Here is a 21673-nt window from a genome sequence, read left to right on the forward strand (position 1 = left end):
AAGATTACACACTTTAAAAAATCTTCTTGAAAACTACTCTGCATATTACACCATGCATCTCTTACTTATCAAAATATAATGTTAATAGGTACTTCCCCCACCTTCCCCAGATAATATAAAGTCCTCACACCGTTTAACCCTATCCCACTGCCAACTACTACTGTCATATATTTTAATTATCATTTAAATTCAGTAAAACGTTATTATTATTATTTAATAAGGTCTGCATTCATTTTATTTACCTATGTATTTTCTACTGTTCTTGTTATTTATTCCTGACCCTCCAAGCTTCCATCTGGTATTTTCCTTCTGTTTGAGTAATATTCTTTAGAATTCCATTTAGTGTGGGTCTCCTGGTATTTCTTCTAGAGTAACTTTTACAGGGAGGAATACCTGAGAAGTGCTTATTTCTTCATTTTTAAAGGATATTTCTGCTAGGTATAGAATTCTAGGTGTACCAATTATCATCTTTCAGTGCTTTGAATATGTTAGTCCATGGTTTCCTCCTTCCATTGTTTCCATTAAGAATACATTGTCAGTTTAACTGTTCTCTTTTGAAAGTAATATTTATTTTAGCCTGGTCCAGTTAAGATTTTTTCCCTTGTCTTTCATCTGAAGCACTTTCACTGTGATGTACTTAGATATTATTTTCTTTGTATTTATTCTGCTTTTGTTTTGGGGACTTCTTCAATCTGTGGCTTAACTAATCAGTATTAAAATACTTTTATCCATTATCTCTTCAAATACTGGTTGTACCCCATCCTCTCTCTCTCTTCTCTAGGATTGATTCCAAACACACAGTTGATACCTGTTCACTGTGTCTTCCATGTCTCTTATACCTTTTCTGAGTATTTTATTCTTTCTCTTTGTGATGTATTCTAGGTTGTTCCTTCTGACCTATATTCTAGTTCATTTATTCTCTGTTTAGCTTTACTGAGTCTTCTATTAATTTATCTGTTAAGTTTTTTTTATTTTTCATTCTTAGAATTTTCTTTTGGTGCTTTATCAGCTCTGCTACATTCCATTTTTATAATTTACAGTTCTCTGCCAAAATTTTTACTTTAGTCTTTTACATTCTTGAACATAGTTAGCATTGTTGAATTTTTTAGCATGGTTATTTTAAAGCTTGGTCTGATAAAGCTAACATCTGAAGAACTTAGGGGTCTGCTTTTATTTCTCACTCTTTCTGCTCATTTTCGTTCGTGTTGTTATGTCTTCTCATGTATCTACTTATTTTGGGTTGTGAGCCATGTATTATATTTGGAAAACTGCAGCAGTTTAAGGTTCTATATAATGCTATCTTAGTCTGAAAACGTTTGCTTTTGCCAGATGCTTGGGACTACCTTATTTAAATTTCAGAGACTGAAATGATTGAGGATAGTCCCTTTCAGGGAATTATACTTCTAGTTCACCCTTACTCTTACATAGATACAAGCTTTAGGGGCCCAAAACCAATGAGCAGAAGCTTACCCATACTCTATCCATTTTTGACAAGTCACAAACTCCCAACTTTCTCAGCTTCTATCAAGAGGGCTGGTCAATCTCTTAGCCCCCTCCTTTGAAATTCATGAATGTGTTTAGGAGAAAATTAGTCCCAAATGTGACCAAATGTCTTACTTCTCTGGATGTATGCTTTTCCTCAGATCTCTACTTGGTAATTCTTTTTCACTTTCTTAGCTTTCTGAATGCCTCTGAAGCAACTTTTAAAAATATTTTGTCTAGCTTTTCTACTTGTCTTAAGAGTCAGGCTTGGTTTGAACTGTCTGGCATTATTAAAGCAAAAATCCTTAGCTTTTATATCACTTGGATAAAACCAAAATTGTAGTTTTAGTGTGGTTTCAGGAAGGAATGGATTTAGAAGTATGCTCAATTCACCAGCTTACCCTAAAAGGTTAGTCTTCATTTCCCTTCAGAAAAAAATTTTGTTAAAGCCTGTATCAGTTTATAGTCACATACCTTGTTAAAAAAAAGAGGAAATGAGAAGATTCTATACATTTACTTTTGTACTTAATATCTAACACACTTTCCATATCAGCACCAATAGCTTTACTTCCTTTTTTCACTTTTTAATGGCTGTACTTCATACCATTCAATCTAACTCAACAAATATTTACCTACTATGCTCATTTACTTACTCTACTTGGTTTTGAGGTGATAATGGTAAGCAAAAACAAATTTTGTCCTCATTACTCAAATCCCTGTTGAGTGACTTGTAACAATACACATATATTAACAGTATAAATAAATGCAAAATTGTAACTCTATCAAATGCTAAGAAGTTAGCACCATTGATAAGAGAACACATCAGGGGTATTGGGTCTAATCTGGGAAATCAGAAATACCTTCCATGACGAAGTGGCAATAAGTTGAATAGGAACTAACTAGAAGAGAAGCGGGAAGGAAAGGAGGCTTACTGCAAGAAAATAATCTAACTCCACTGAGAATCTACCATATGGATACATCATAATTGATTTGCCCAGCTCTCCACTGAGGGATATTGTGATGTTTGAATCTTTTGCTACTATATATGATAATTTGATAAATATTCCCAAATATAATTTTTGGCATAATATAGGAATCTCATTCTTATGATAATCAAGGATACATATAATAGCATTAATACATACAAGAGAGTTCACAATAATTTCCACTTAGATTAAAATACAAAATTTACTAGATCTATTTCTTACATATTTCATCCTTTCCTAACTTGAATTCTTTGTTTTAATTTTCACTTGGCTGCACTATTTTCACAAGAATTGGTTCCCTGCAGTGATCTCCTATCCCATTCTTAAAGGTAAACATAGTTATGCCCCATCTGCTCTGCACCTTCAACGTGGAATTTGAAGCATAAGTATGGTCAGGACTTTCATCTATATTCTCAAAGTAAGCTGGGCTTTCTGCACAACACAGATACTTCATCCTAACAGCTGAGTGAACCACCTTAGTATAAGCTTGGAGAGAATGAGGCAGTCAGAGGTTTATGCTAAGGTGCCACCATCTTTTCAGAATCTCCTGCATTCTCAGGTGAGTTAGGATCTATCTTTAAAATCAAATCTCACACAAATTACTAGAAAAAAAATTTTGGCTACATAAACAAAATGTAACTATATAAAAATCTCTCAGGCTAATAAGAAAAACAAACAAGCACGTAACAGTACAAAAGTGGGGAAAATGCATGAATGGACAACTCACAAAAAAGAAATAAAAGAGGTCAATAAGCACAAGAAAAAATGCTCATTAGTCATCATAAAAATAAAATTTTAAATTAAAAAAACACCAGACTATAAACATTATAATCAGTAGTATTTAAAAGAGCACTGAGAACTATGTGTTGCATATGCAGAATGTAAACTATTACAGCCTTTCCAGGTTATCTGTGTCTAAATTAAAATTATAAGTACTAATTGACACAGATTTTCAATTTATGGAAATCTATCCTATGGAAATAATCAAGAAAGTATTATTTTTCATTTCCTAATAGTGCTTTCTTTCATACCACATGTCAACATTTGACTTTATTGTTTGTTTGTTTTTCCCACCACTAGAATACAAGCTTATTGAGAGCAAGGGCCTATACAGTTCTTGGCACATATAAGACATAATAAATGCTGATTGTTGGACAGAATATGCAAGGATTTATCTATAAAAATTTTCAAAACTGAAGTTTTAAAAGAAAAAAGTTGGAAAAAATTCAAAATCCATCAGCAGAGGATTGGTTAAAACAAAGAATAATCAACATGGACAACTATGTACCCATTGAAAATTAGTCTACAAAAATACCAGTAAATGTATGTGATGCTATCACATGACTTTTTTTGTTAAAAAGAAAAAAAGAGGAGAAAAAAGATGCTAATAACAGTTTTTATATCATGATGTTAACAGTGGGTATCTATGAGATGGTAGAATTACTGGTGACTTTTTCCCCTTATTTATGGCTTCCTATATTTTTCGAATTTTATTTTTCTACAACAAACATAATTATTTTTTAATAAGGCAAAGAAAATTCTCCAAAACAAACTAAAACCCAAACCAAAAGTTCTTCATTTCTAGTTCAGAGAAGGAAAAGGCAAGTTTACCTTCAAGTTCATCATCGGAAATCAATTCATCATCAGAGCATATGTTGAGAATGTTAACCAGCATCTCTGTAACTAGATGATAAGACAAAAGAGTCCAAAATTTGTATAATTAATAAGACACTTTCTCTAAAAGGATGTGGATATATAAATAAACATATATATTTTAAATAAACACAGATAAAAATGACTGATTGTTTTGCTGCTCAGAGTAGCTTAAGGAGCAGCACTAAATGCAGACCTTCAAGTTTATACAGATTTGGGGGAGATTACTTGCTCCAGTTAAAGTACAGAGTCTTTGAAGATTCCAATGCTTAACAACTTGATTTCATTTTAGACTGCTGCCAGAACCTTTTCTACACTGATACACACAGGAGAAGATTTCCTCCCATTTTACAAAGAAAGGAAGCCGCCAGGCCTATGTACAGCAGGCTGACAGATTTGCATAGCTCATTTGCTCGTGCTCAGTCACTCTTGTCTGACTCTTTGTGACCCCATGGACTGTAGCCCTCCAAATGCCTCTGCCCACGGAATTTTCCAGGTAGGAATACTGGAGCGGGTTGCCATTTCCTTCTCCAGGGATCTTCCTGACCCAGGGATTGAACCTGCAACTCCTGCATTGGCAGGAGGATTCTTAACCACTGTGCCAGCTGGGAAGCTTATTTGTATAGATGCACAAATAGAATTCTAAGGATAAATCTTCCCATTTAAATCTCTTTATCACTGAAGGAAAGGTTATTTTACTGTTACTTATGTTATTCTAACATCTTGATCATACAAGGCCAGCTAGTTTAAACTGATACTTAGAATAAGAAAATCATAATCAACTAGAATTATAATTTAAAATCCAATAAGTGCCACTTAAAAGTCTTTGTAGAGAACAATGAAAACAAAAAACACTTCTGATAACTTTAAGAAAAATACTTCTGAACCATCAGGGAATGCATCCAAGTAGGAGGGTGTTACTAGTTAGGATAACTTATCTGTCTTAGTTCTCTTACCTTTTTCCCCGACAAAAGGCAAAGACCACGTGAAAACATCCATAAAGTTTGGAAGCCAGTAGGGGTGTGGAGAACAGTTAAACTGCCTGATATTCATGACGTTGTTTTCATATTTTAACACAGCAGCTAAAAAAGAAAAAGAAAAATATCTGGCACAGAGGAACAGGACATGGTAACTGGTATACTGGATACAGCTGTGTACCTACTACCCAGATTTCAGGAACTGACTTTCCATTTATAAATTTAGGACTCATGGAAAATCTTACAGCATGCTGTACAGTTCATTCTTTTAAGAATTATCCCAAGGAACAAAGCTACCTGAAGAGCTCATATAATAAAAGTACAAAAGAAACTTAAGCTCTGATACTTCAAAGGTCTTGCATGGTAACTATCTATAGAAATCTCAGATTCCACATGAGAAAAATTTCATCATGATTTCCCTTTATAGGCCAAATGGTTACAATTACAACTTTCCTTTGAGGGCAAACATTTCTCATTAAATGAACACAGCCTGTTTTCCTAGTCATTAGCCAGGGCCAAAGATTTTATTAATTCATAGTAGGGAATACAGATAGATGGTAAACTTGGAGCAATTTAACAAGGTTCAAAGTAGATTAAATCACTTCTCCATACAATATGTGAATAAAAAATTGCCCATCTCTCCTATACATAGTCAGTATATTGCTCACACTTTCAATGTTTAATATTAACTGGTTCATATACATATATTGCACACACACATACTTTAGTACCAAACTGATTTTCTTTATACTTAAAATCCAATCCCTTAGTTTGCATCACCAGCAATGCAATGTGGTTTGCATTATTCTCTTAAATTATTCTTGGTATGATCATAAATAGAATAGGGTACAATAGTTCTCTAGAAATGACAGGTATAATCCATCTCCTGATTCCTGTCTCTTTGGTTATTACAGATAGCCTAGTATTCTCAAATTTTTAAGTCACTGAATATTTAAAACGTTTACCATAGACTATTAAATAAATACATGAAAACAGGATTTTCAGCTTTTAAGACGCTTCTAATACTGGTACAATGTACATGTCCCATTATTTTCATGTATATTCAAGTATATTCATGTTTATTCAAGTTAGATGAGTATATAAATATTCAACAATTCCCTCAATCTACACAAGAAAAAGAGATGGAAGGTGGACACAAAAGTAGAAATAGAGATCTTTAAAAATCATGACTTAAAGGTCTTTCACATAACCAGTAGAACTATTGATAAAAAAATGTCTGTTCGTACCAATAAGTCTAAAGAATATGCAAGAAAGAAAAGCAACAGAAAAAGAAGGAGGGAAAGGGGGACAGAGTCATCTTCTTCAAGAGGAATAATTAAGCATCACTAGAGATTATTTTAAATGCCACATTTTCTTCCTTCCCCAGCCCCCTAAAAGGTTAAGAAATGACCAAGGAAAACAAGATAGTTGCCAGGTAAAGGATGTTACCAATTAAGTCAAGGCCGACAAAAAAACTCAGATTCAACTGGACTCTAAAATAGTTTACTAATGGAATGATCAAAACAAGACCAGATTAGAATGAGGCAAAGAACAAGCTGGCAGTTAGTTAAGCTAGTAAAGTGATTGCTGATTTAGATGACATGTTTTAGCTTAGCACACTGATAAATCCACTGGCCAATCAATAGACACTTTAATAGCAAGGTTAATCAAGGGAGTGAGAAGGGAAAGTCTTCATCACAGATACGAGGGTGAGGGACAGACTGTCCTTGAGGAAGTCTGACAGCATGAGAGGCACATACCATTCATAAGGGAGGAAACAAAAACAAAAACCAAGTTTCTATTAGGAAAAGGGAAATAAGAAAGAATGGACTTAGGGAGAAGCGAGTACTGAAGGATAGCCGAGACTCAGAAAAGAATGATGAGAAGGAAAGCCAAAATGTAAGACTGGAAGAGAATTTAAGTCAAAGAAATGCCTTTTAAAAATGGACAGCATGTCACTAAGGACATCCAGAGATAACTGATCCAAATCAGAGTGAAATGAGATGTGCCATTTCACAGTTGACTTTGAAATAGAGGAAATAAGTATACCATGGACCTCTTTTACACTTCTCTCCCCAACTGCATATACAAGATATGACTATAAAGTAATGAGACTTAAGAAACCATCAACGACAAACACACCAGACCTTATATATCAGATGAGTGTGGTCCTTTGATGTAATCACACCAGGCACAATAACAGGAGGATGTTATAGCAGTGTAGCGATTTAGTCTGACCAATGCTTTTAATATTCATTCTGATTACTCCAACTTATCTTCAACAAGGCTATGTGACAGTTATTTAAGATCAACTGAGGCTCAGAGAAGTTAAGTAACTTGTTCATTGTGAATTTAAAAGTGAAGCAGGACTAGACGAGGATTTTTGCCTCCTAGCTCTCAGTGTTCTTATCAATGCACCTTGCTGCCTTACTGTATGTTTAATCCAAAGATGCTGCCATTACTCAAAATGTTTTTGGAACTCTTCTTTTGGAATTACCTCCAGAGCCATTTTATAAGCAACACAAGGAAAACCAGTCTCATTACCTTATAATCATACCTTGTTCCTGACCCCAAATGGTATCGTCTAGCTTGATCACTCACCTTAGTCCTCAGTCTTGACTCCGAATGACTTTTGGCTGTTCCAAAAATCAAATCCACCCTCAAAGGACGATGATTTCCCATCACTGAGGATAATCAAAAGAATGTGTCGCAGACTCTGAAGGCAATGCCAAAAGAGGAGTTCCAAAAATGTTTTGAACAATGGCAGCATTGTTGGAATAAGGGTATAAGCTCCCAAGGTAACTACTTTGAAGGGACAATACTCACTTGGATATATTTGTTCTGGCATGTTTGTTTAAAAGTTCTATTATTTTATAGTCATACTTTATCAACAACAAAACAGTTACAGAGGCATGTTACAGAAGAGGCTTTTAGGTAGAAGATCGTCCTGATACAAACTTATCAACTAGGGAACATAAAAGTTAAATTAAAAAAAAAAATGACTAAGACTACAAGAAAGCCTTAAAAGTAGAATTTCTGGATCAAAAGGCAAGTGTATATCCAAATCTTTTTTTTTTTAATGGGAAACTGAAGTTAAGAAAGCTATGCGACTTCCTAAAGTCACACTATTAGTTTTGAGCAGGGCTTGGACTAAACAAAGATTTTTCTGACTTTTTGGTATAGTATTCATTCTAACTGTATCATTTTTCAAGAGCAAAAACAGTTTAATAATAGACATTAAAACACTAAATAGTGACATTTTATTGAGGGACTGTTATAAATAAATTAGATTCATCAAAACCAATAATTTATGCTGTTTTAACCTCAACCTGAAGTAATGTATTTCTTCTTATATTTTGATTCAATGGTACAGTCAAACCTACTGTAATCATTACTTATAATCACAGAGTCCCCAAATCCTTAGGAGATGAAAACTAAACAGAAGCCTAAATTCTAAGTTTCTTGGCCTTTGTTTCAATTGAGACTTCTTTTTTTTTCTTATTTAAAATTTATAAATATATTCCAAAAATTACCTATGCACATAACATATGATTAAACTAGACCTCACATTTACTCACAAATTCAAACTCAAGTATCGCTGGTCTCCTTTACCTTTATTGTTATAGACATCTAGGTAATTGGGTGCAGAGAAAATTGTAATGAGCGATGGAAAGCCCGTCATTTGGCTCTTCCTGTACATTCGATACCTAGAAGAGAAATGGCAGCCCGTCTGTCTTGATATTAAAAGAAGAAACTCTGCAGTGCTGCTGGGTTCAGAGTTTTGTTTTGCTTATTATTGCTGTTGTTGTAGGCCGTGCCACACAGTCAGCAGGATCTTACTTCCCCAACCAGAGATAGAACCCACAACCCCTGCAGTGGAAGCATGGGGTCTTAGCCCCTGGACTACCAGGGAAATCCTGGTACCGTTTTGATATAACTTACCCGGCATCTTGGGCTTCATGGGCTCTGATTATTGAGAGCAAATTATTGTTCTGCAGAAATTCACAAACTGCAGGGTAACTGTAAAAGAAAATTAGAAAACATAAATTCAGAATGAAGACACTTGTCTTTTAATAGGAGGCAGGGGAAAAATTAAGATGAAAGGAATCTGTTTTAAATTTACAGGTTTTCATTACCACTGAACTTTTATTAATAGCTTAGCAATCATCACTCTTGTTTTCCCATGTCACTGATACACCTCATTCCAGATCAAGGACGTACATAACGGACAACCCTGGGACAGAAGGAGAGCTCCCCTACCTTCTAATTTTTTTCTTTAACCCATAAAACTCATAATAATAACACAGTATCAAAACTTTTCTTAGTATCTTGATATTAAAAAAGTGTTAATACCAAAGCAGTGTGTGTGTGCATACACGTGTATGGGTGTGGTAGGTACCAACAACTGCATAGGTGCTTTCTGAATGGCAAATACCCAACAGGAGAACTAGAGGATACAAAATTATCCCAGAGTTATCCAAGTGTTAATTATTTAATTTAGGTTTAGTCTTTGTTTCTTATTATGTTCAATAAGCTTTAAAACAGGTTGCACATTTATTCATGTGGTATAAAATGGAAAGATACAAAAAGTTCTACAGTGAAACATCTCTCTCCAGCCTATCTCTATCTTCCAGTTACCCTGGAATCATCCAATGTCCGTGATTTCTTTGAGAGCCCTTCAGAGATACTTTACTCAGTTTCAAGCAATTATACACACACACATGCATAGCCCCCTTTAAGAAATGTTATCAGATGGTACACATAGCTTTTTCGTAGGTCTTTTTCTTTCACTTTATATTAGTGATTATTCCAATCAGCATACAAAGGATTTGTTTTCTTTTTTTCATTTTTTAAAAATATTCTAATTGCATCGCCTGGTATATTCCTTTGTCGGGATGTACAACCATTTATTTAACTAGTCTTCTATTGAATGTTTAGGTTGTTTAAAATCCTTCAGCATAAACAATGCAGGAAGCAAAAACCTTGTATATGCATTTTACACATTTTCAAGTACAGTGGATTCCCAGTACTTGCAGTAGCTATGTTCTATATAAAGTTGCTGCAAAACTGAATGTCAGAACACTGAACTCCTAGGGGAAATGCATGGTTAGGGTCCAGGAAGCCTCTGGTCACAACGTTTTCATAAACGAATCAACACATAACCTTGTTTCATATGTGTTTCTGTGCAAAGACACCTGATTTGAGATATAGTGTGGATTCATTAACATGGGACTTATGACCAACAGGGCCATACTTATTCCTGAATGAAACTTATCTAATGCACCACAGCCTTCTGGCACATAAGAACACTAGATAGCACTTCAGTACTATGCTTGGGGTGATTTTAAACAGCAACAAATTAACCAACAAAAATGTGGGAAATGTTTCACTAAATAGAGCACAGAAAAAATACTTGCTTACACTGTGAGAGCTGAAATAAGAAGGCAGAGCAACTGTGCCTTCAACCTCAGTGGAAACGTGCAACGGGTGACCCAAATTTTCCATTGCTCTGTACACATGAATGTCTGTGAGTGACTGGAATTGCTGAGAGTACTGACTCTGGGGTTACAAATGAAAACAAGCAGGCAGATTTGCAAAACAGAATTCGTGAATAATGAGGATCGAAGATCATGAATGATAATAGCCACAGGATTACATTTTAGAAGTAGAAATTCTGGAATAAAGGCCAAGGCCATTTATAATTGAGAGATATTGTCAAGCTGACTGTCATAGAAACTATACCAATTTATATTCTCCTAAAGATAAAAAGCTTTATGTTATTTTAAGCAATGTACAGAGAAGTAAAATTTAAATGGTTCTATCATATTAGTCCCTGCTAAAGTTGGCACAATAGAATGAAAAAGTTACTTAGAAGAATGTTAAAACTACGGCAAAACTGAGGTTTCTTTTTGTGTATAGATTTCATTTAATGAATGCATTATCTTCAGCAATTATCACAGATTTTCAGGGTACTAAATACAGATATTACTTATTGGAATAAAATATTGGAATTAAAAAAAAAAAGTAGGCTTCAAACTTCCCTGAACCTCCCTACTTTGGAGTGGCAAAGTACAATCAAAGCTCACATAGGAGATTTAAGACCACAATCAACTTCCAGGAAATGTCCTGGGCTTAGTTCACAATGTCCTGTTCTTTTTATATCTTTGCCAATACCAGCAGTTCCAAAAGCTAGAGAGCTTTTAAAAAAATAACAGGATTCCCTTGTCTCAGGCTTACTGAACCAGAATCTCTGAAAGAAGAGCCAAGAAGTCTTTATTTTTCAAGAAGTCAACAGAGGATGTTTGGGAACAGATAATCTAGATTATCCAGAGTCACACAATAACACTTAAGCACTACACGATGTTGTGTTCAATTGCGTTTGGTATATTACACCTATTAGGGCATAACACCTAATAAAGTATAAAAAAACAAGCAAAGGAAGAAAAGCGGTTTCTTCCTTTTATTAATCAAAAAATTGAGTAGAAGTCCCTGAATGACACAGATGCAAGATACCAAATATGCAATTTAAAATACTTTGATAAAGTATATTACAACTTCCTCTTCTAATTTTCTGAGGATTCAGTTCAGTTCAGTCGCTCAGTCTTGTGCAACTCTTTGTGACCCCATGGACTACGGCACGCCAAGCTTCCCTGTCCATCACTGACTCCCAGAGCCTGCTCAAACTCTTATCCATCAAGTCAGTGATAACATTCAACCATCTCATCCTCTGTCGTCCCCTTCTCCCACCTTCAATCTTTCCCAGCATCAGAGGCTTTTCCAATGAGTCAGTTCTTTAAGTTAGGTGGCCAAAGTATTGGAGCTTCAGCTTCAGCATCAGTCCTTCCAATGAATATTTAGGACTGATTTCCTTTAGAATTGACTGGTTTGATCTCCTTGCAGTCCAACGGATTCTCAAGAGTCTTCTCCAACACCATAGTTCAAAAGCATCAATTCTTTAGCTCTCAGCTTTCTTTATAGTCCAAATCTCACATCCATACATGACTACTGGAAAAATCATAGCTTTGACTACATGGACCTTTGTTGGCAAAGTAATATCTCTGCTTTTTAATATGCTGTCTAGGTTGGTCATAGCTTTTCTTCCAAGGAGCAAGCGTCTTTTAATTTCATGGCTGCAGTCACCATCTGCAGTGATTTTGGAGCCCAAGAAAATAAAGTCTCTCACTGTTTCCATTATTTCCCCATCTAATCTTAACTGAGGATTAGCTTACCTGTAAAAATAAGAGCACCCTCGGACAGTGTTGTGGGTATAGTGTTCCAAGGTCTTTTCATTGCCATAATCCTCGGAGGGATCAGACCAAAGCAGGTCACACACTGGCCCAAAGGCTGGAGGTTCTTTAAACCTGTCTAACTAGAAGACACGCAAAAGCCAAAAGAAGAGAAATCATGAAAGCAAAAGAGCTTTTGGAAACTGTATGTGCATGTTCAGTCGCTTCTGTCATGTCCGCCTCTTTATGACCCCATGGGCTATAGCCCGCCAGGTTCCTTTGTCCACGGGATTTCCCAGCAAGAATACTAGATTGGGTTGCCACGCCCTCCATCTGGGGATCTCCCGGCCCAGGGACTGGACCCTCATCTCTTTAGTTTTCTGCATTGCAGATGCATTCTTTCCTGCTCAGTCTCCGGGGAAGCCCTGGTCGAGGTCAAAAAAAGACCCTTCCAACCATAAAACTGTATTAGGAGAGTGGGCAGTAACCCTTAAAGAATTTTCCTTTAGGATGAAAATGAACATTTAATAAATTTACATGCATAGTTTTTGGTAACAAATTTTAATTAATAAATCCCCTTATGTCCTCATCTTAAAAGTGGTGCTCATTTAATTTGAATGTGAAGTCCATCACTATGGAAACATACTATTTATGAGAAAGACTATTTCAATTGCCTAGGTGAGTCCAGGTTACCATGAGAGCAGCAAGGGTTTTCAATGGCTCTGTTCATTGCTTATCTCATTCCGGTGGAGATTTATTTTAAAGAATGCTAGTTCTGGGGGGGTTTTTTGCAAAAGGTTTCATCCTTTCCATTCTCTGCAGTGGAGGCATTTCACCGTAAGTTATTAACTGAAGCCTCTAATCACTGGTGCTTTAGTTAACAAACGAAAACAAAGAAACAAAAGAAAGCACACGCACCAAGTGACCAGGCGAGCTGAATGCCAAGAAAAGGACCCCTACGAAATGAAAGGGGTGCTTTTTATTAACACGACTGATTTAGAATTGTAAAATTTGAGATTCACTATGTAAAACAGTGAAAGTACCACTATGTAAAACAGTGAAAGTGAAAGTCACTCAGGGTGTCCAACTCTTTGTGACCCCCATGGACTATATATAGTTCATGGAATGCTCCAGGCCAGAATATTAGAGTGGGTAGCCATTCCCTTTTCCAGGGATCTTCCCAACCCAGGGGTTGAATACCAGGTCTCCTACATTGCAGGCAGATTCTTTACCAGCTGAGCTATCAAGAAAGCCCAAGAATACTGGAGTGGGTACCCTACCCTATCCCTTATCCACCAGATCTTTCTGACCAAGGAATTGAACCGGAGTCTCCTGCATTGCAGGAGGATTCTTTACCAGCTGTTTATTTAATAACAAGGCAGCAGAAAAGGCTGTGCATTGTTACTACCCTCTTACCCTGAGAATAGTAACCTTAAGTCAGAGAAAAGAGTTTTCCAAACAGAAAATTTTTTAGTTTCTGTAAAAAGAGGAAAGAGAATACCTTTCCTCTCTCTGTATGTAAGAGAGGTAAGAGAATATCTCTTCATGGTTCCATCTTGGAAGTCTGTATGATTTTAAAAATTTGTCTGTTTCTTTTAGGTTGCCCTATTTGTTGGTATACAGCTATTCATAATATTCCGTTGTGGGGCTTCCCTGTGGTTCAGCGATAAAGAATCTTCCTGCCAATGCAGGAGATGCAGGTTTGCTCCTGGGTCGGGAAGATTCCCTGGAGGAGGAAATGGCAACTCACTCCAGTATTCTTGACTGGCAAATCCCATGGACAGAGGAGCCTAGCGGGCTATAGTCCACACGTCTGCAAAGAGTCAGACATGACTTAGCAACTAAACAAGAGAATGCAAAGGCAGAGGAGAGAAGATGATGACGCAGAACAATATAATTGAAAAAAGACTGATGGCCTTTTTTCAATCATGAAGATACACAGTCCTGAAAATCACGATTACCAACTAAGGCAAGTGTAGCAGTTAAACTCTACCATCTAAAAAGTCGAAGTCAATGAATTTCACAGATGAAGAGTCCTCAGCCCATCCATTTCAACTTCCTCATTTTACAGACAAGAAAATCTAAGAGGTTAAGTGATTTGCTATGGGTTACACAATTAATGGCAGCTTCCCTGGAAGCTCAGATGGTAAAGAATCTGCCTGTGATGTAGGTAAAATGGGTTCAATCCCTGGGTCAGGAAGATCCCCTGGAGTAGGGAATGGCAACCCACTCCAGTATTCTTGCCTGGAGAATTCCATGAACAGAGAAACCTGTCGAGCTACAGTCCATTGGATCACAGTCAGACACAAGTAAGTGACTAACACTTTCACTTCACTATCACATAATTAATGGCAGAACAGGGACTAGAACCCTGGTTTTCTTCCTTCCTTCAGTTCAGTCACTCAGTCATGCCTGACTCTTTGTGACCGCATGGACTGCAAACTCACATCCATCGAGTCTGTGATGCCATTCAACCATCTTACCTCCTGTCCTTATTGCAACATAATTTAAAGTTTCAGGGCTATACTCAAAATATGTTATGTTTCTAGTTTGTAAAAGCCAGGTTTTGTTAAAAGTTAGACATTTACTGGAAGAGATACAGGAAAGATGTTTATAGAAGCTACTGCCCAATAAAAGATCACTGGTGATTTGTTTTTCTTACTTTTAGTTATCCATATTTAATTTTTTTCAGCAATAAAGACATGTTAGTTAACTGCAATAAAAAGTGAAATTAAAAGCATTTACTCCACGAGACTAATGAATGCTTACTTACTTTCCGAATGTCATCTAAACAAGTAATTTCAGGTGACATTCCTCCATGTACACACAGAAACTGCTGGTTTAAGAGGGCAGCAAGAGGAAGACAGTCAAATGTTTCCATACACGCATCGTACACCTGTTCAGAATATTTGATTCGACCTATTAAAGGAAAAACAAAGGAAGAGAAACAGAATTTATCATACCTGAGAAAGGATACAGGCCAGATGATTATAAAGCTACTCCAAAGCCATTTAATGCAGGCAAATTCAAAAACACAATCATCTTTGTAAAGATATTTCTGAAAAGTTGTGGATAAAGGGCAGACAAAATCTCCATCTTTTTCTAAAGACAAGTGTGGCCTTGGATTAAGTTTCTAGTTCTGTTGTCCTGGAAACCTGATAAAGTGAATGTAATCAGCTGTGTCATTAGGCAATGATGTTTATGGTAAAAATTACCCAATTACCTCAGTGCTCAGTTGCTAAGTCATGTCCGACACTTTCTGACCCCATGGTCTATACCTTCCAGGCTCTTCTGTCCATGGGATTTCACAAGCAAGAATACTGGAGTCGGTTGCCATTTCTTTCTCCAGGGATCCTCCAGACCCAGAGATCAAACCCACGTTTCCCACATTTCCCACATTGCAGGTGGGTTCCTTACCACTGCACCACCTGAGAAACCCACCCAATGACCTGGTGGAAGCTACAGCTTTGGGCATCTCTGAGTTCAGTGACTCACGAGGTATGTCCTTGGTGGGACCCTGAAAACTATGCCAATAAAGCTTTCACAAGTGATACTGGCACTTGTGATGTATGAGGTTTCTAAGGCAGGGTGGCTCCCTAATCTGTCCAGTGTGGATACTGTCTCCTTGCACCTGAGCTGTGAGTAGCAGCAGACTGGGGAAAGGGAGGCAAAAGGCAAGAAACCTCTGGACTGAGGCATGTGCTGTGTACTCCCAAGAGGACTACTCCATGGAAATGGACACCTGGCGCTGCCTTCCTGGGTTGTGCTCTTTAGGATGGATGCCAAGCATCCATGCCCCATGGTCTCTCGTTGAGTCTCGAGTATTTTGTTGGTTCTAAAAAGCCTTACTGGCTGTGTTGAAAATATATAAATAGAAACCGAAATTTTAGGAGTCATCAATAGAATGTCAATAATATTTTTGCTCAGGATTTTTAAGGTCTTTAAGCAAATTATGTCCTATGCTGTTTTAGGTAAAAACGTTCATCTTAGTGAACTGTATTTTAATGTGGTGGTCGTTTTGAGGCTACAGAACAGCAACAAAAATACTCCAGTGGGCTTGAGAGTTATCTAGTCGTGATATATAATAGCTGAGGTCATGAGAGGCCATGAAAGAACAGGTAATAGTTGAGAAGTTGGAAGAGGGCTTCCCTGGTGGCTCAGATGGTAAAGAATCCTCCAGCAACTCAGGAGACGCAGGTTCAGTCCCTGGGTCGGGAAGATCCCCTGGAGAAGGAAACAGCAACCCACTCCAGTATTCTTGCCTGGAGAATTCCCTGGACAGAGGAGCCTGGTGGGCTACAGTCCATGGGCTTGCAAAGAGTTGGACATGACTGAGCAACTAAACAATAACAAGTTGGAAGATGGCTTTAGTTTAAAGAGAGAGGGAACATCTTCTTCTTTGGTCTTGGGTTCAAAAACCCAATATGCTAGGAGGTGCATATTGGTAAACACTGCCAGAAGTTGTACAAGCAGGCAGTCCTACAGAACTGTGAGCTCCTTTTCCTCTTCCACAATTTCATGAAGATGACACAGAGCCCACAAGGGCCCAGACAGCAATGCTATAGCAAGTGAGTCAGACTATCCAGCTGGTAATTATTTCTGTTTAGTGCCGTCCTCTAATCTCCATGCTTTTATTTATTTTTTTGAGTTGGTAATGTTTCCATTAGCTGCTTATTGTTTTATTTTTTAATATAAATTTATTTTTTTTAATTGGAGGTTAATTACTTTACAATATTGTATTGGTTTTGCCATATATCAACATGAATCAAGCATCAGAGTTCAAGTATCAGAGCCTGGTCCTGGCAAGGCTTTGGGGAATAAAATGAAGGGTGATGGGTCCAGATGTGGGTCGGAGTGCAATTCCTGGGTGGCAGGAATGACTGGAGAGAGATTCCTGTAAACCAGTGGACCACTCTTCATCCCTGAAGGTGGATACTGTCCCTTTACTGCCAATACTGATTAGGATTTGAGGACATTAAGGGAGTCTGTGGGTTCCTTTAGAGACTTTTAAAGAATTCTGTATTACCATAAAGGCAATTAAAATCTATTTCACAATATATGCTGACTCTATTACAACATCCAAGTTAACAAGAGCCATCTTTGTATCTGCTTGCAATTATATCTTTCTGTTCTCCTTTGCATCTGAACACTACACCTTCGGCTATTTCAAAAGTAGACCCAGAAACAGCCATAAAAAGTTTTGAAGGGAAAAAAGGCAAGGGAAATAAAGCCTTTCATTTGTGGCCAGTGATTTACTTTTTCTCTTGTAAATCCATGGAGCCAGAGTTCCCCTTGTTCCCAACATCAATAAGCAATTCCTTTGTAAGAGTCCTAAGGGTGTATATAGGCAGGGATTTTAATTACTCATTAGTTCATGCTCCAAACACCATTTTACACCAATAAACTGCCTTTCAACCCTAAGAATGACTCAGAACAATTCCTTAGCCTATTTCCAGAAGAATGCCAAGTCTGAAGAAAGAAATACAGTGTCTTAACTCATTTTGTAAATTGAAAGAGGAAGTCACGAATCAAACTAAGCACACAAGCAAAATATGAGTTACAGAATGTTATCATTTTTATGTTCTTAAAGTTTTTGAATAGGTATATAAACACTAATTCTTTTCTGAGGGGTTAGACTGAGGATGACTTAGTTTAACTGCATTTTCTATGATGGATATATAATTTTTGTGTAGTAATATTTATTATATTATCTTTATTATTGTTGAAGGCTCCCAATGTTCCTGTGCCATCTTAAACACAGTGGAGTCTGGAACCTGACTGCCTGGACTTGAACCTCAGCTCCACCACTTACTAGCAATAGTACTTTGGACAATTACTTAACTCTGTGTCTTCATCTTCTCATCTATAGTATGGGCCTAATAACAATACCCACCTACATTACAAGGTTGCTGTGAGGATCAAGTGAATTCACATATGTAAAATGCTTTGAAAAATGTGTGGCACAAAGTCGGTACTATATAAGTTTGGTTGTTTAAAAAATATTTACTTATTTATTTGGTCATACCAGGTCTTAGTTACAGCATGCAGGATATTGGAGCTTCACTGTGGCATGCAGGATCTTTAGCTATGGCATGCAGCATCTAGTTCCCTGATTGAAGCCAGGCCCCTGTGCATTGAGAGCACAGAGTCTCAGACCCTGAACCACCGGGGAAGTCCCAGTAAGTGTTAACCAATAAAATTACCTTATTTTATCCTCAGAGAAACTCTGAAGTAGGTACTATCACTGACTTCATTAAAAAGTTGAGGAAACTGGGCTCACTTGTCCAAAGCTGCAACTAGTAAGTAACAGAACTAGAACTTGAACTTGTTCACGCTCTTAACATGATGCCATACTCCTTCCAGTCTTTATTTTTAAGTTAAATATTTAGTAGGAGAATCTAAAGAGCCAAATACATAGTTACCAAAGGTTAAACGAGCTGAGTGTTTTATTTTCATGATAAGTTGTAAGGTACATCCCATAATGAAGCCAACGCGCACCTCGGGCACAGGATCACACTGTTAACAAGCTCTAACCAGTATCAATAACAGAACATGAACAAAACAAAATTCTCATCAATATTCTTTCAAAGTAATTTTGAGAGTCAACACTATTTGCAAAAAACCATGAATTGCTCTAAACAGTGGTTATATATATTTGTTTTAATTTTTATTTGCTTTCTTTTTTTTTTTTAAGGTAATAGGTTAAAAAAAAAGGTTCAAAATTAGTGTGTCTTTCCCCTCCTTTAGGCAACTAGTTTTCTGGGTGTCTTTATAAGATATTTGATGCATATACATGCAAATATGTATATTTCCCTTTCACAACAGTCATTTGTTTTTTACATAAATGTAGCATATATACACGGCTGGTGACTTAGCAGCAGCAGCAGCATATGTACACTGTTTTCACTTGCTTTTTTGGACCTCTATTTTCCTGGTTGTAATGTGCGGCATGTTGTATCTTAGTTCCCTGACCAGGGATGGAACTCAGCCTCTCAGCAGTGAAAGCATGGAGTCCTAATCACTGGTCCATCAGGGAATTCCTGTTTTTCGGACTTAAAAACATATTCTGGAGATCACGCCACATCATTATATGAAGAGCTTTGTAATTTTTAAATATCTATATAATATTCCACTTTATGGATATAACACAATCTAAGGACACCAATCTCTTGCTACTGTAAATAATGCTTATTTAAGTAATGAACAATGGCAAACAATATTTGTTTATTAAAAAAATCAACTTGTCATAACAATACTATTTTCATTAGCAAAATTATAGGAGTTTCTGGAACGTCCTATAATTTTACTTAATGTTTACACATCAAAAAAAGGCCCCTGGAAAAAAGAAATTAATTTACTTAGAAATTTGAACCCAGAGCTATGAGATAGAATCATAAAACCACTAGGTTACTTGCTTTCTAAATATTATAGCAATAAAGAAATGTTTTTGCAAAGATAAATAATATGTCAAAAATTAACTGTTATACTTTGCTACTCAAATTATCTCTGAAAAACTTATCTCTGGATTTGAAAGAAATTTTAAAAATATCTGCAATATAAAGCACTTTAAAACCTGATATAATAAAAGCCTCCACCTGCCCCTTTTGGAAATATTAACAAGACTGCAGCTACAAAATTTGGAACTAAGCATCACTTGGCAGTAATTATAAGTGCTGATTCTAAATGCCGCGGTGTCTCTATAAGAAAGATCAGCTTATCAGTAAAAACACTTGTGCAAAGCAGCACACATGCTCTTTCCTTATATAGGAAAAAAATTTGAAACTGTACTTGAATTTGTGTGTTTATTCCAAGATTTATTTACATTTCAGATGCAGTGTTAGAATGAAACAGGAGTATGTTGGTAGATGAGAGAAAAAAACGTGCTTTAACTAAAAAAGCATGTGAAAAGTAAATAAAAACCTGAGATAAGAAATTCTGTGCAAAATGACACATTCAAAATGTTTCCCAAAACTATTGTTGTATCTTCTAAAAATAGCCTTGAACCAAGTATACTCATCAAAAAAGGCTCTGAACAAAACAGAGGAAAAATTAGATCTACCTAAAACACCCTGAATCTTAATTCAAAGGCATTCATACGCCTCTTTCTTCATTTCTTATATATTGCTAAACATTGGGCATTCCAGAGCCTTTGTGAATTGCTTAATATGAATTGTTTATTTTCCCAGGTAAAGAAATAGAGACATAATGAGAACCACTCCAGCACTTGGCTTAGAAAAACAATGCAAAATATTTCCAATTTTTAAATCACTTAATGAAGTGGTTCTCAAATGACAAACAGTAGATACGTGCCAAGCCTTTGTAACAGGTGTTCTTAACTAGCAGTGTGCTACAGAATCACCTGAGATGCTTTAAAAAGTTACAGATTTCGGTCCCAGTTGGATAATTTGAAAGTTACCCGTTTAAAACCTTGTTATAATATTAACAGTTACATAGTGGTGATGAAAAGCTAATTCAAGGAATCCTGGGGAAGACAAATAATTAAAAGTACTAATCTTCCTGATCTACAGAATCACCTGAGATGCTTTAAAAAGTTGAAGATTTTGGCCCCAGTTGGATAATTTGGAAGTTACCAGTTTAAGACCTTGTTATAATATTAACAGTATTACATAGCAGTGATAAAAAGCTAATTCAAGGAGTCTAGGGGAAGACAAACAATTAAAAGTACTAATCTTCCTGATCTAACTCCCCACAGGTAATCATTGTGACCAATTATTTCTGCACCTTACATATTTGTAATTTACAAAGGCAATCACACTATACATGTTCTGCAGATGGCTTTGGTCACCTAACAACATATTTGAACATCTCTTCATATCAGGACATCTATATCCACCTTGATCTTACAACAGTTGCCTAGCATTCCACTTTTTAGATGTATTATCCCTTATTTAAGCAGCTCCTTACTGACATTTGCTTCCCTGGTGGCCCAGGTGGTAAAGAATCTGCCTGCAATGCGGGAGACCCAGGTTCGATCCCTGGGTAGAGAAGAACCCCTTGGAAAAGGGAATGGCTACCCACTCCAGTATCCTTGCCTGGAGAATTCCATGGACAAAGGAGCCTGGCAGGTTATAGTCCATGGGGTTGCAAAGAGTTAGGCATGACTGAAATGACTTAGCACACACATACAGGAGCATGTATGGAAGTTATACGGAAACATTATACCACTTTACATAAGGAACTTGATAATCTGCAGATTTTGGTATCTGTGGCAGTCCTGGAGCAAATCCTTGGGGACATCAAGGGATGGCTGTGAGTGTGTGTGTGTGTGTATATATATGTATAGATTTGAACTATTTCAGGATAGGTTTTTGTGTAGACAGAATAGAAA

The 21673-nt window shown here is 36.6% G+C and overlaps 1 protein-coding gene across 11 annotated transcripts in view; it reads right to left on the bottom strand.

Annotated features, from left to right (window-relative positions):
* The window catches only part of PPP3CC (protein phosphatase 3 catalytic subunit gamma), an 83199-nt gene that overhangs the window by 17186 nt on the left and 44340 nt on the right, over positions 1–21673 (bottom strand). For all 11 annotated transcript variants that reach the window (XM_069576011.1, XM_069576008.1, XM_069576004.1 and 8 more), the window contains 6 exons: positions 15098–15243; positions 12328–12467; positions 9041–9118; positions 8711–8805; positions 5078–5203; positions 4080–4151 (listed from right to left, as the gene is read on the bottom strand). In XM_069576011.1, coding sequence (XP_069432112.1) covers positions 4080–4151; positions 5078–5203; positions 8711–8805; positions 9041–9118; positions 12328–12467; positions 15098–15243 — 657 coding nt within the window. The remainder of the gene's footprint in view (positions 1–4079; positions 4152–5077; positions 5204–8710; positions 8806–9040; positions 9119–12327; positions 12468–15097; positions 15244–21673) is intronic.

Source organism: Ovis canadensis, chromosome 2 (assembly GCF_042477335.2).
Source record: "Ovis canadensis isolate MfBH-ARS-UI-01 breed Bighorn chromosome 2, ARS-UI_OviCan_v2, whole genome shotgun sequence".
NCBI lineage: Eukaryota > Metazoa > Chordata > Mammalia > Artiodactyla > Bovidae > Ovis > Ovis canadensis.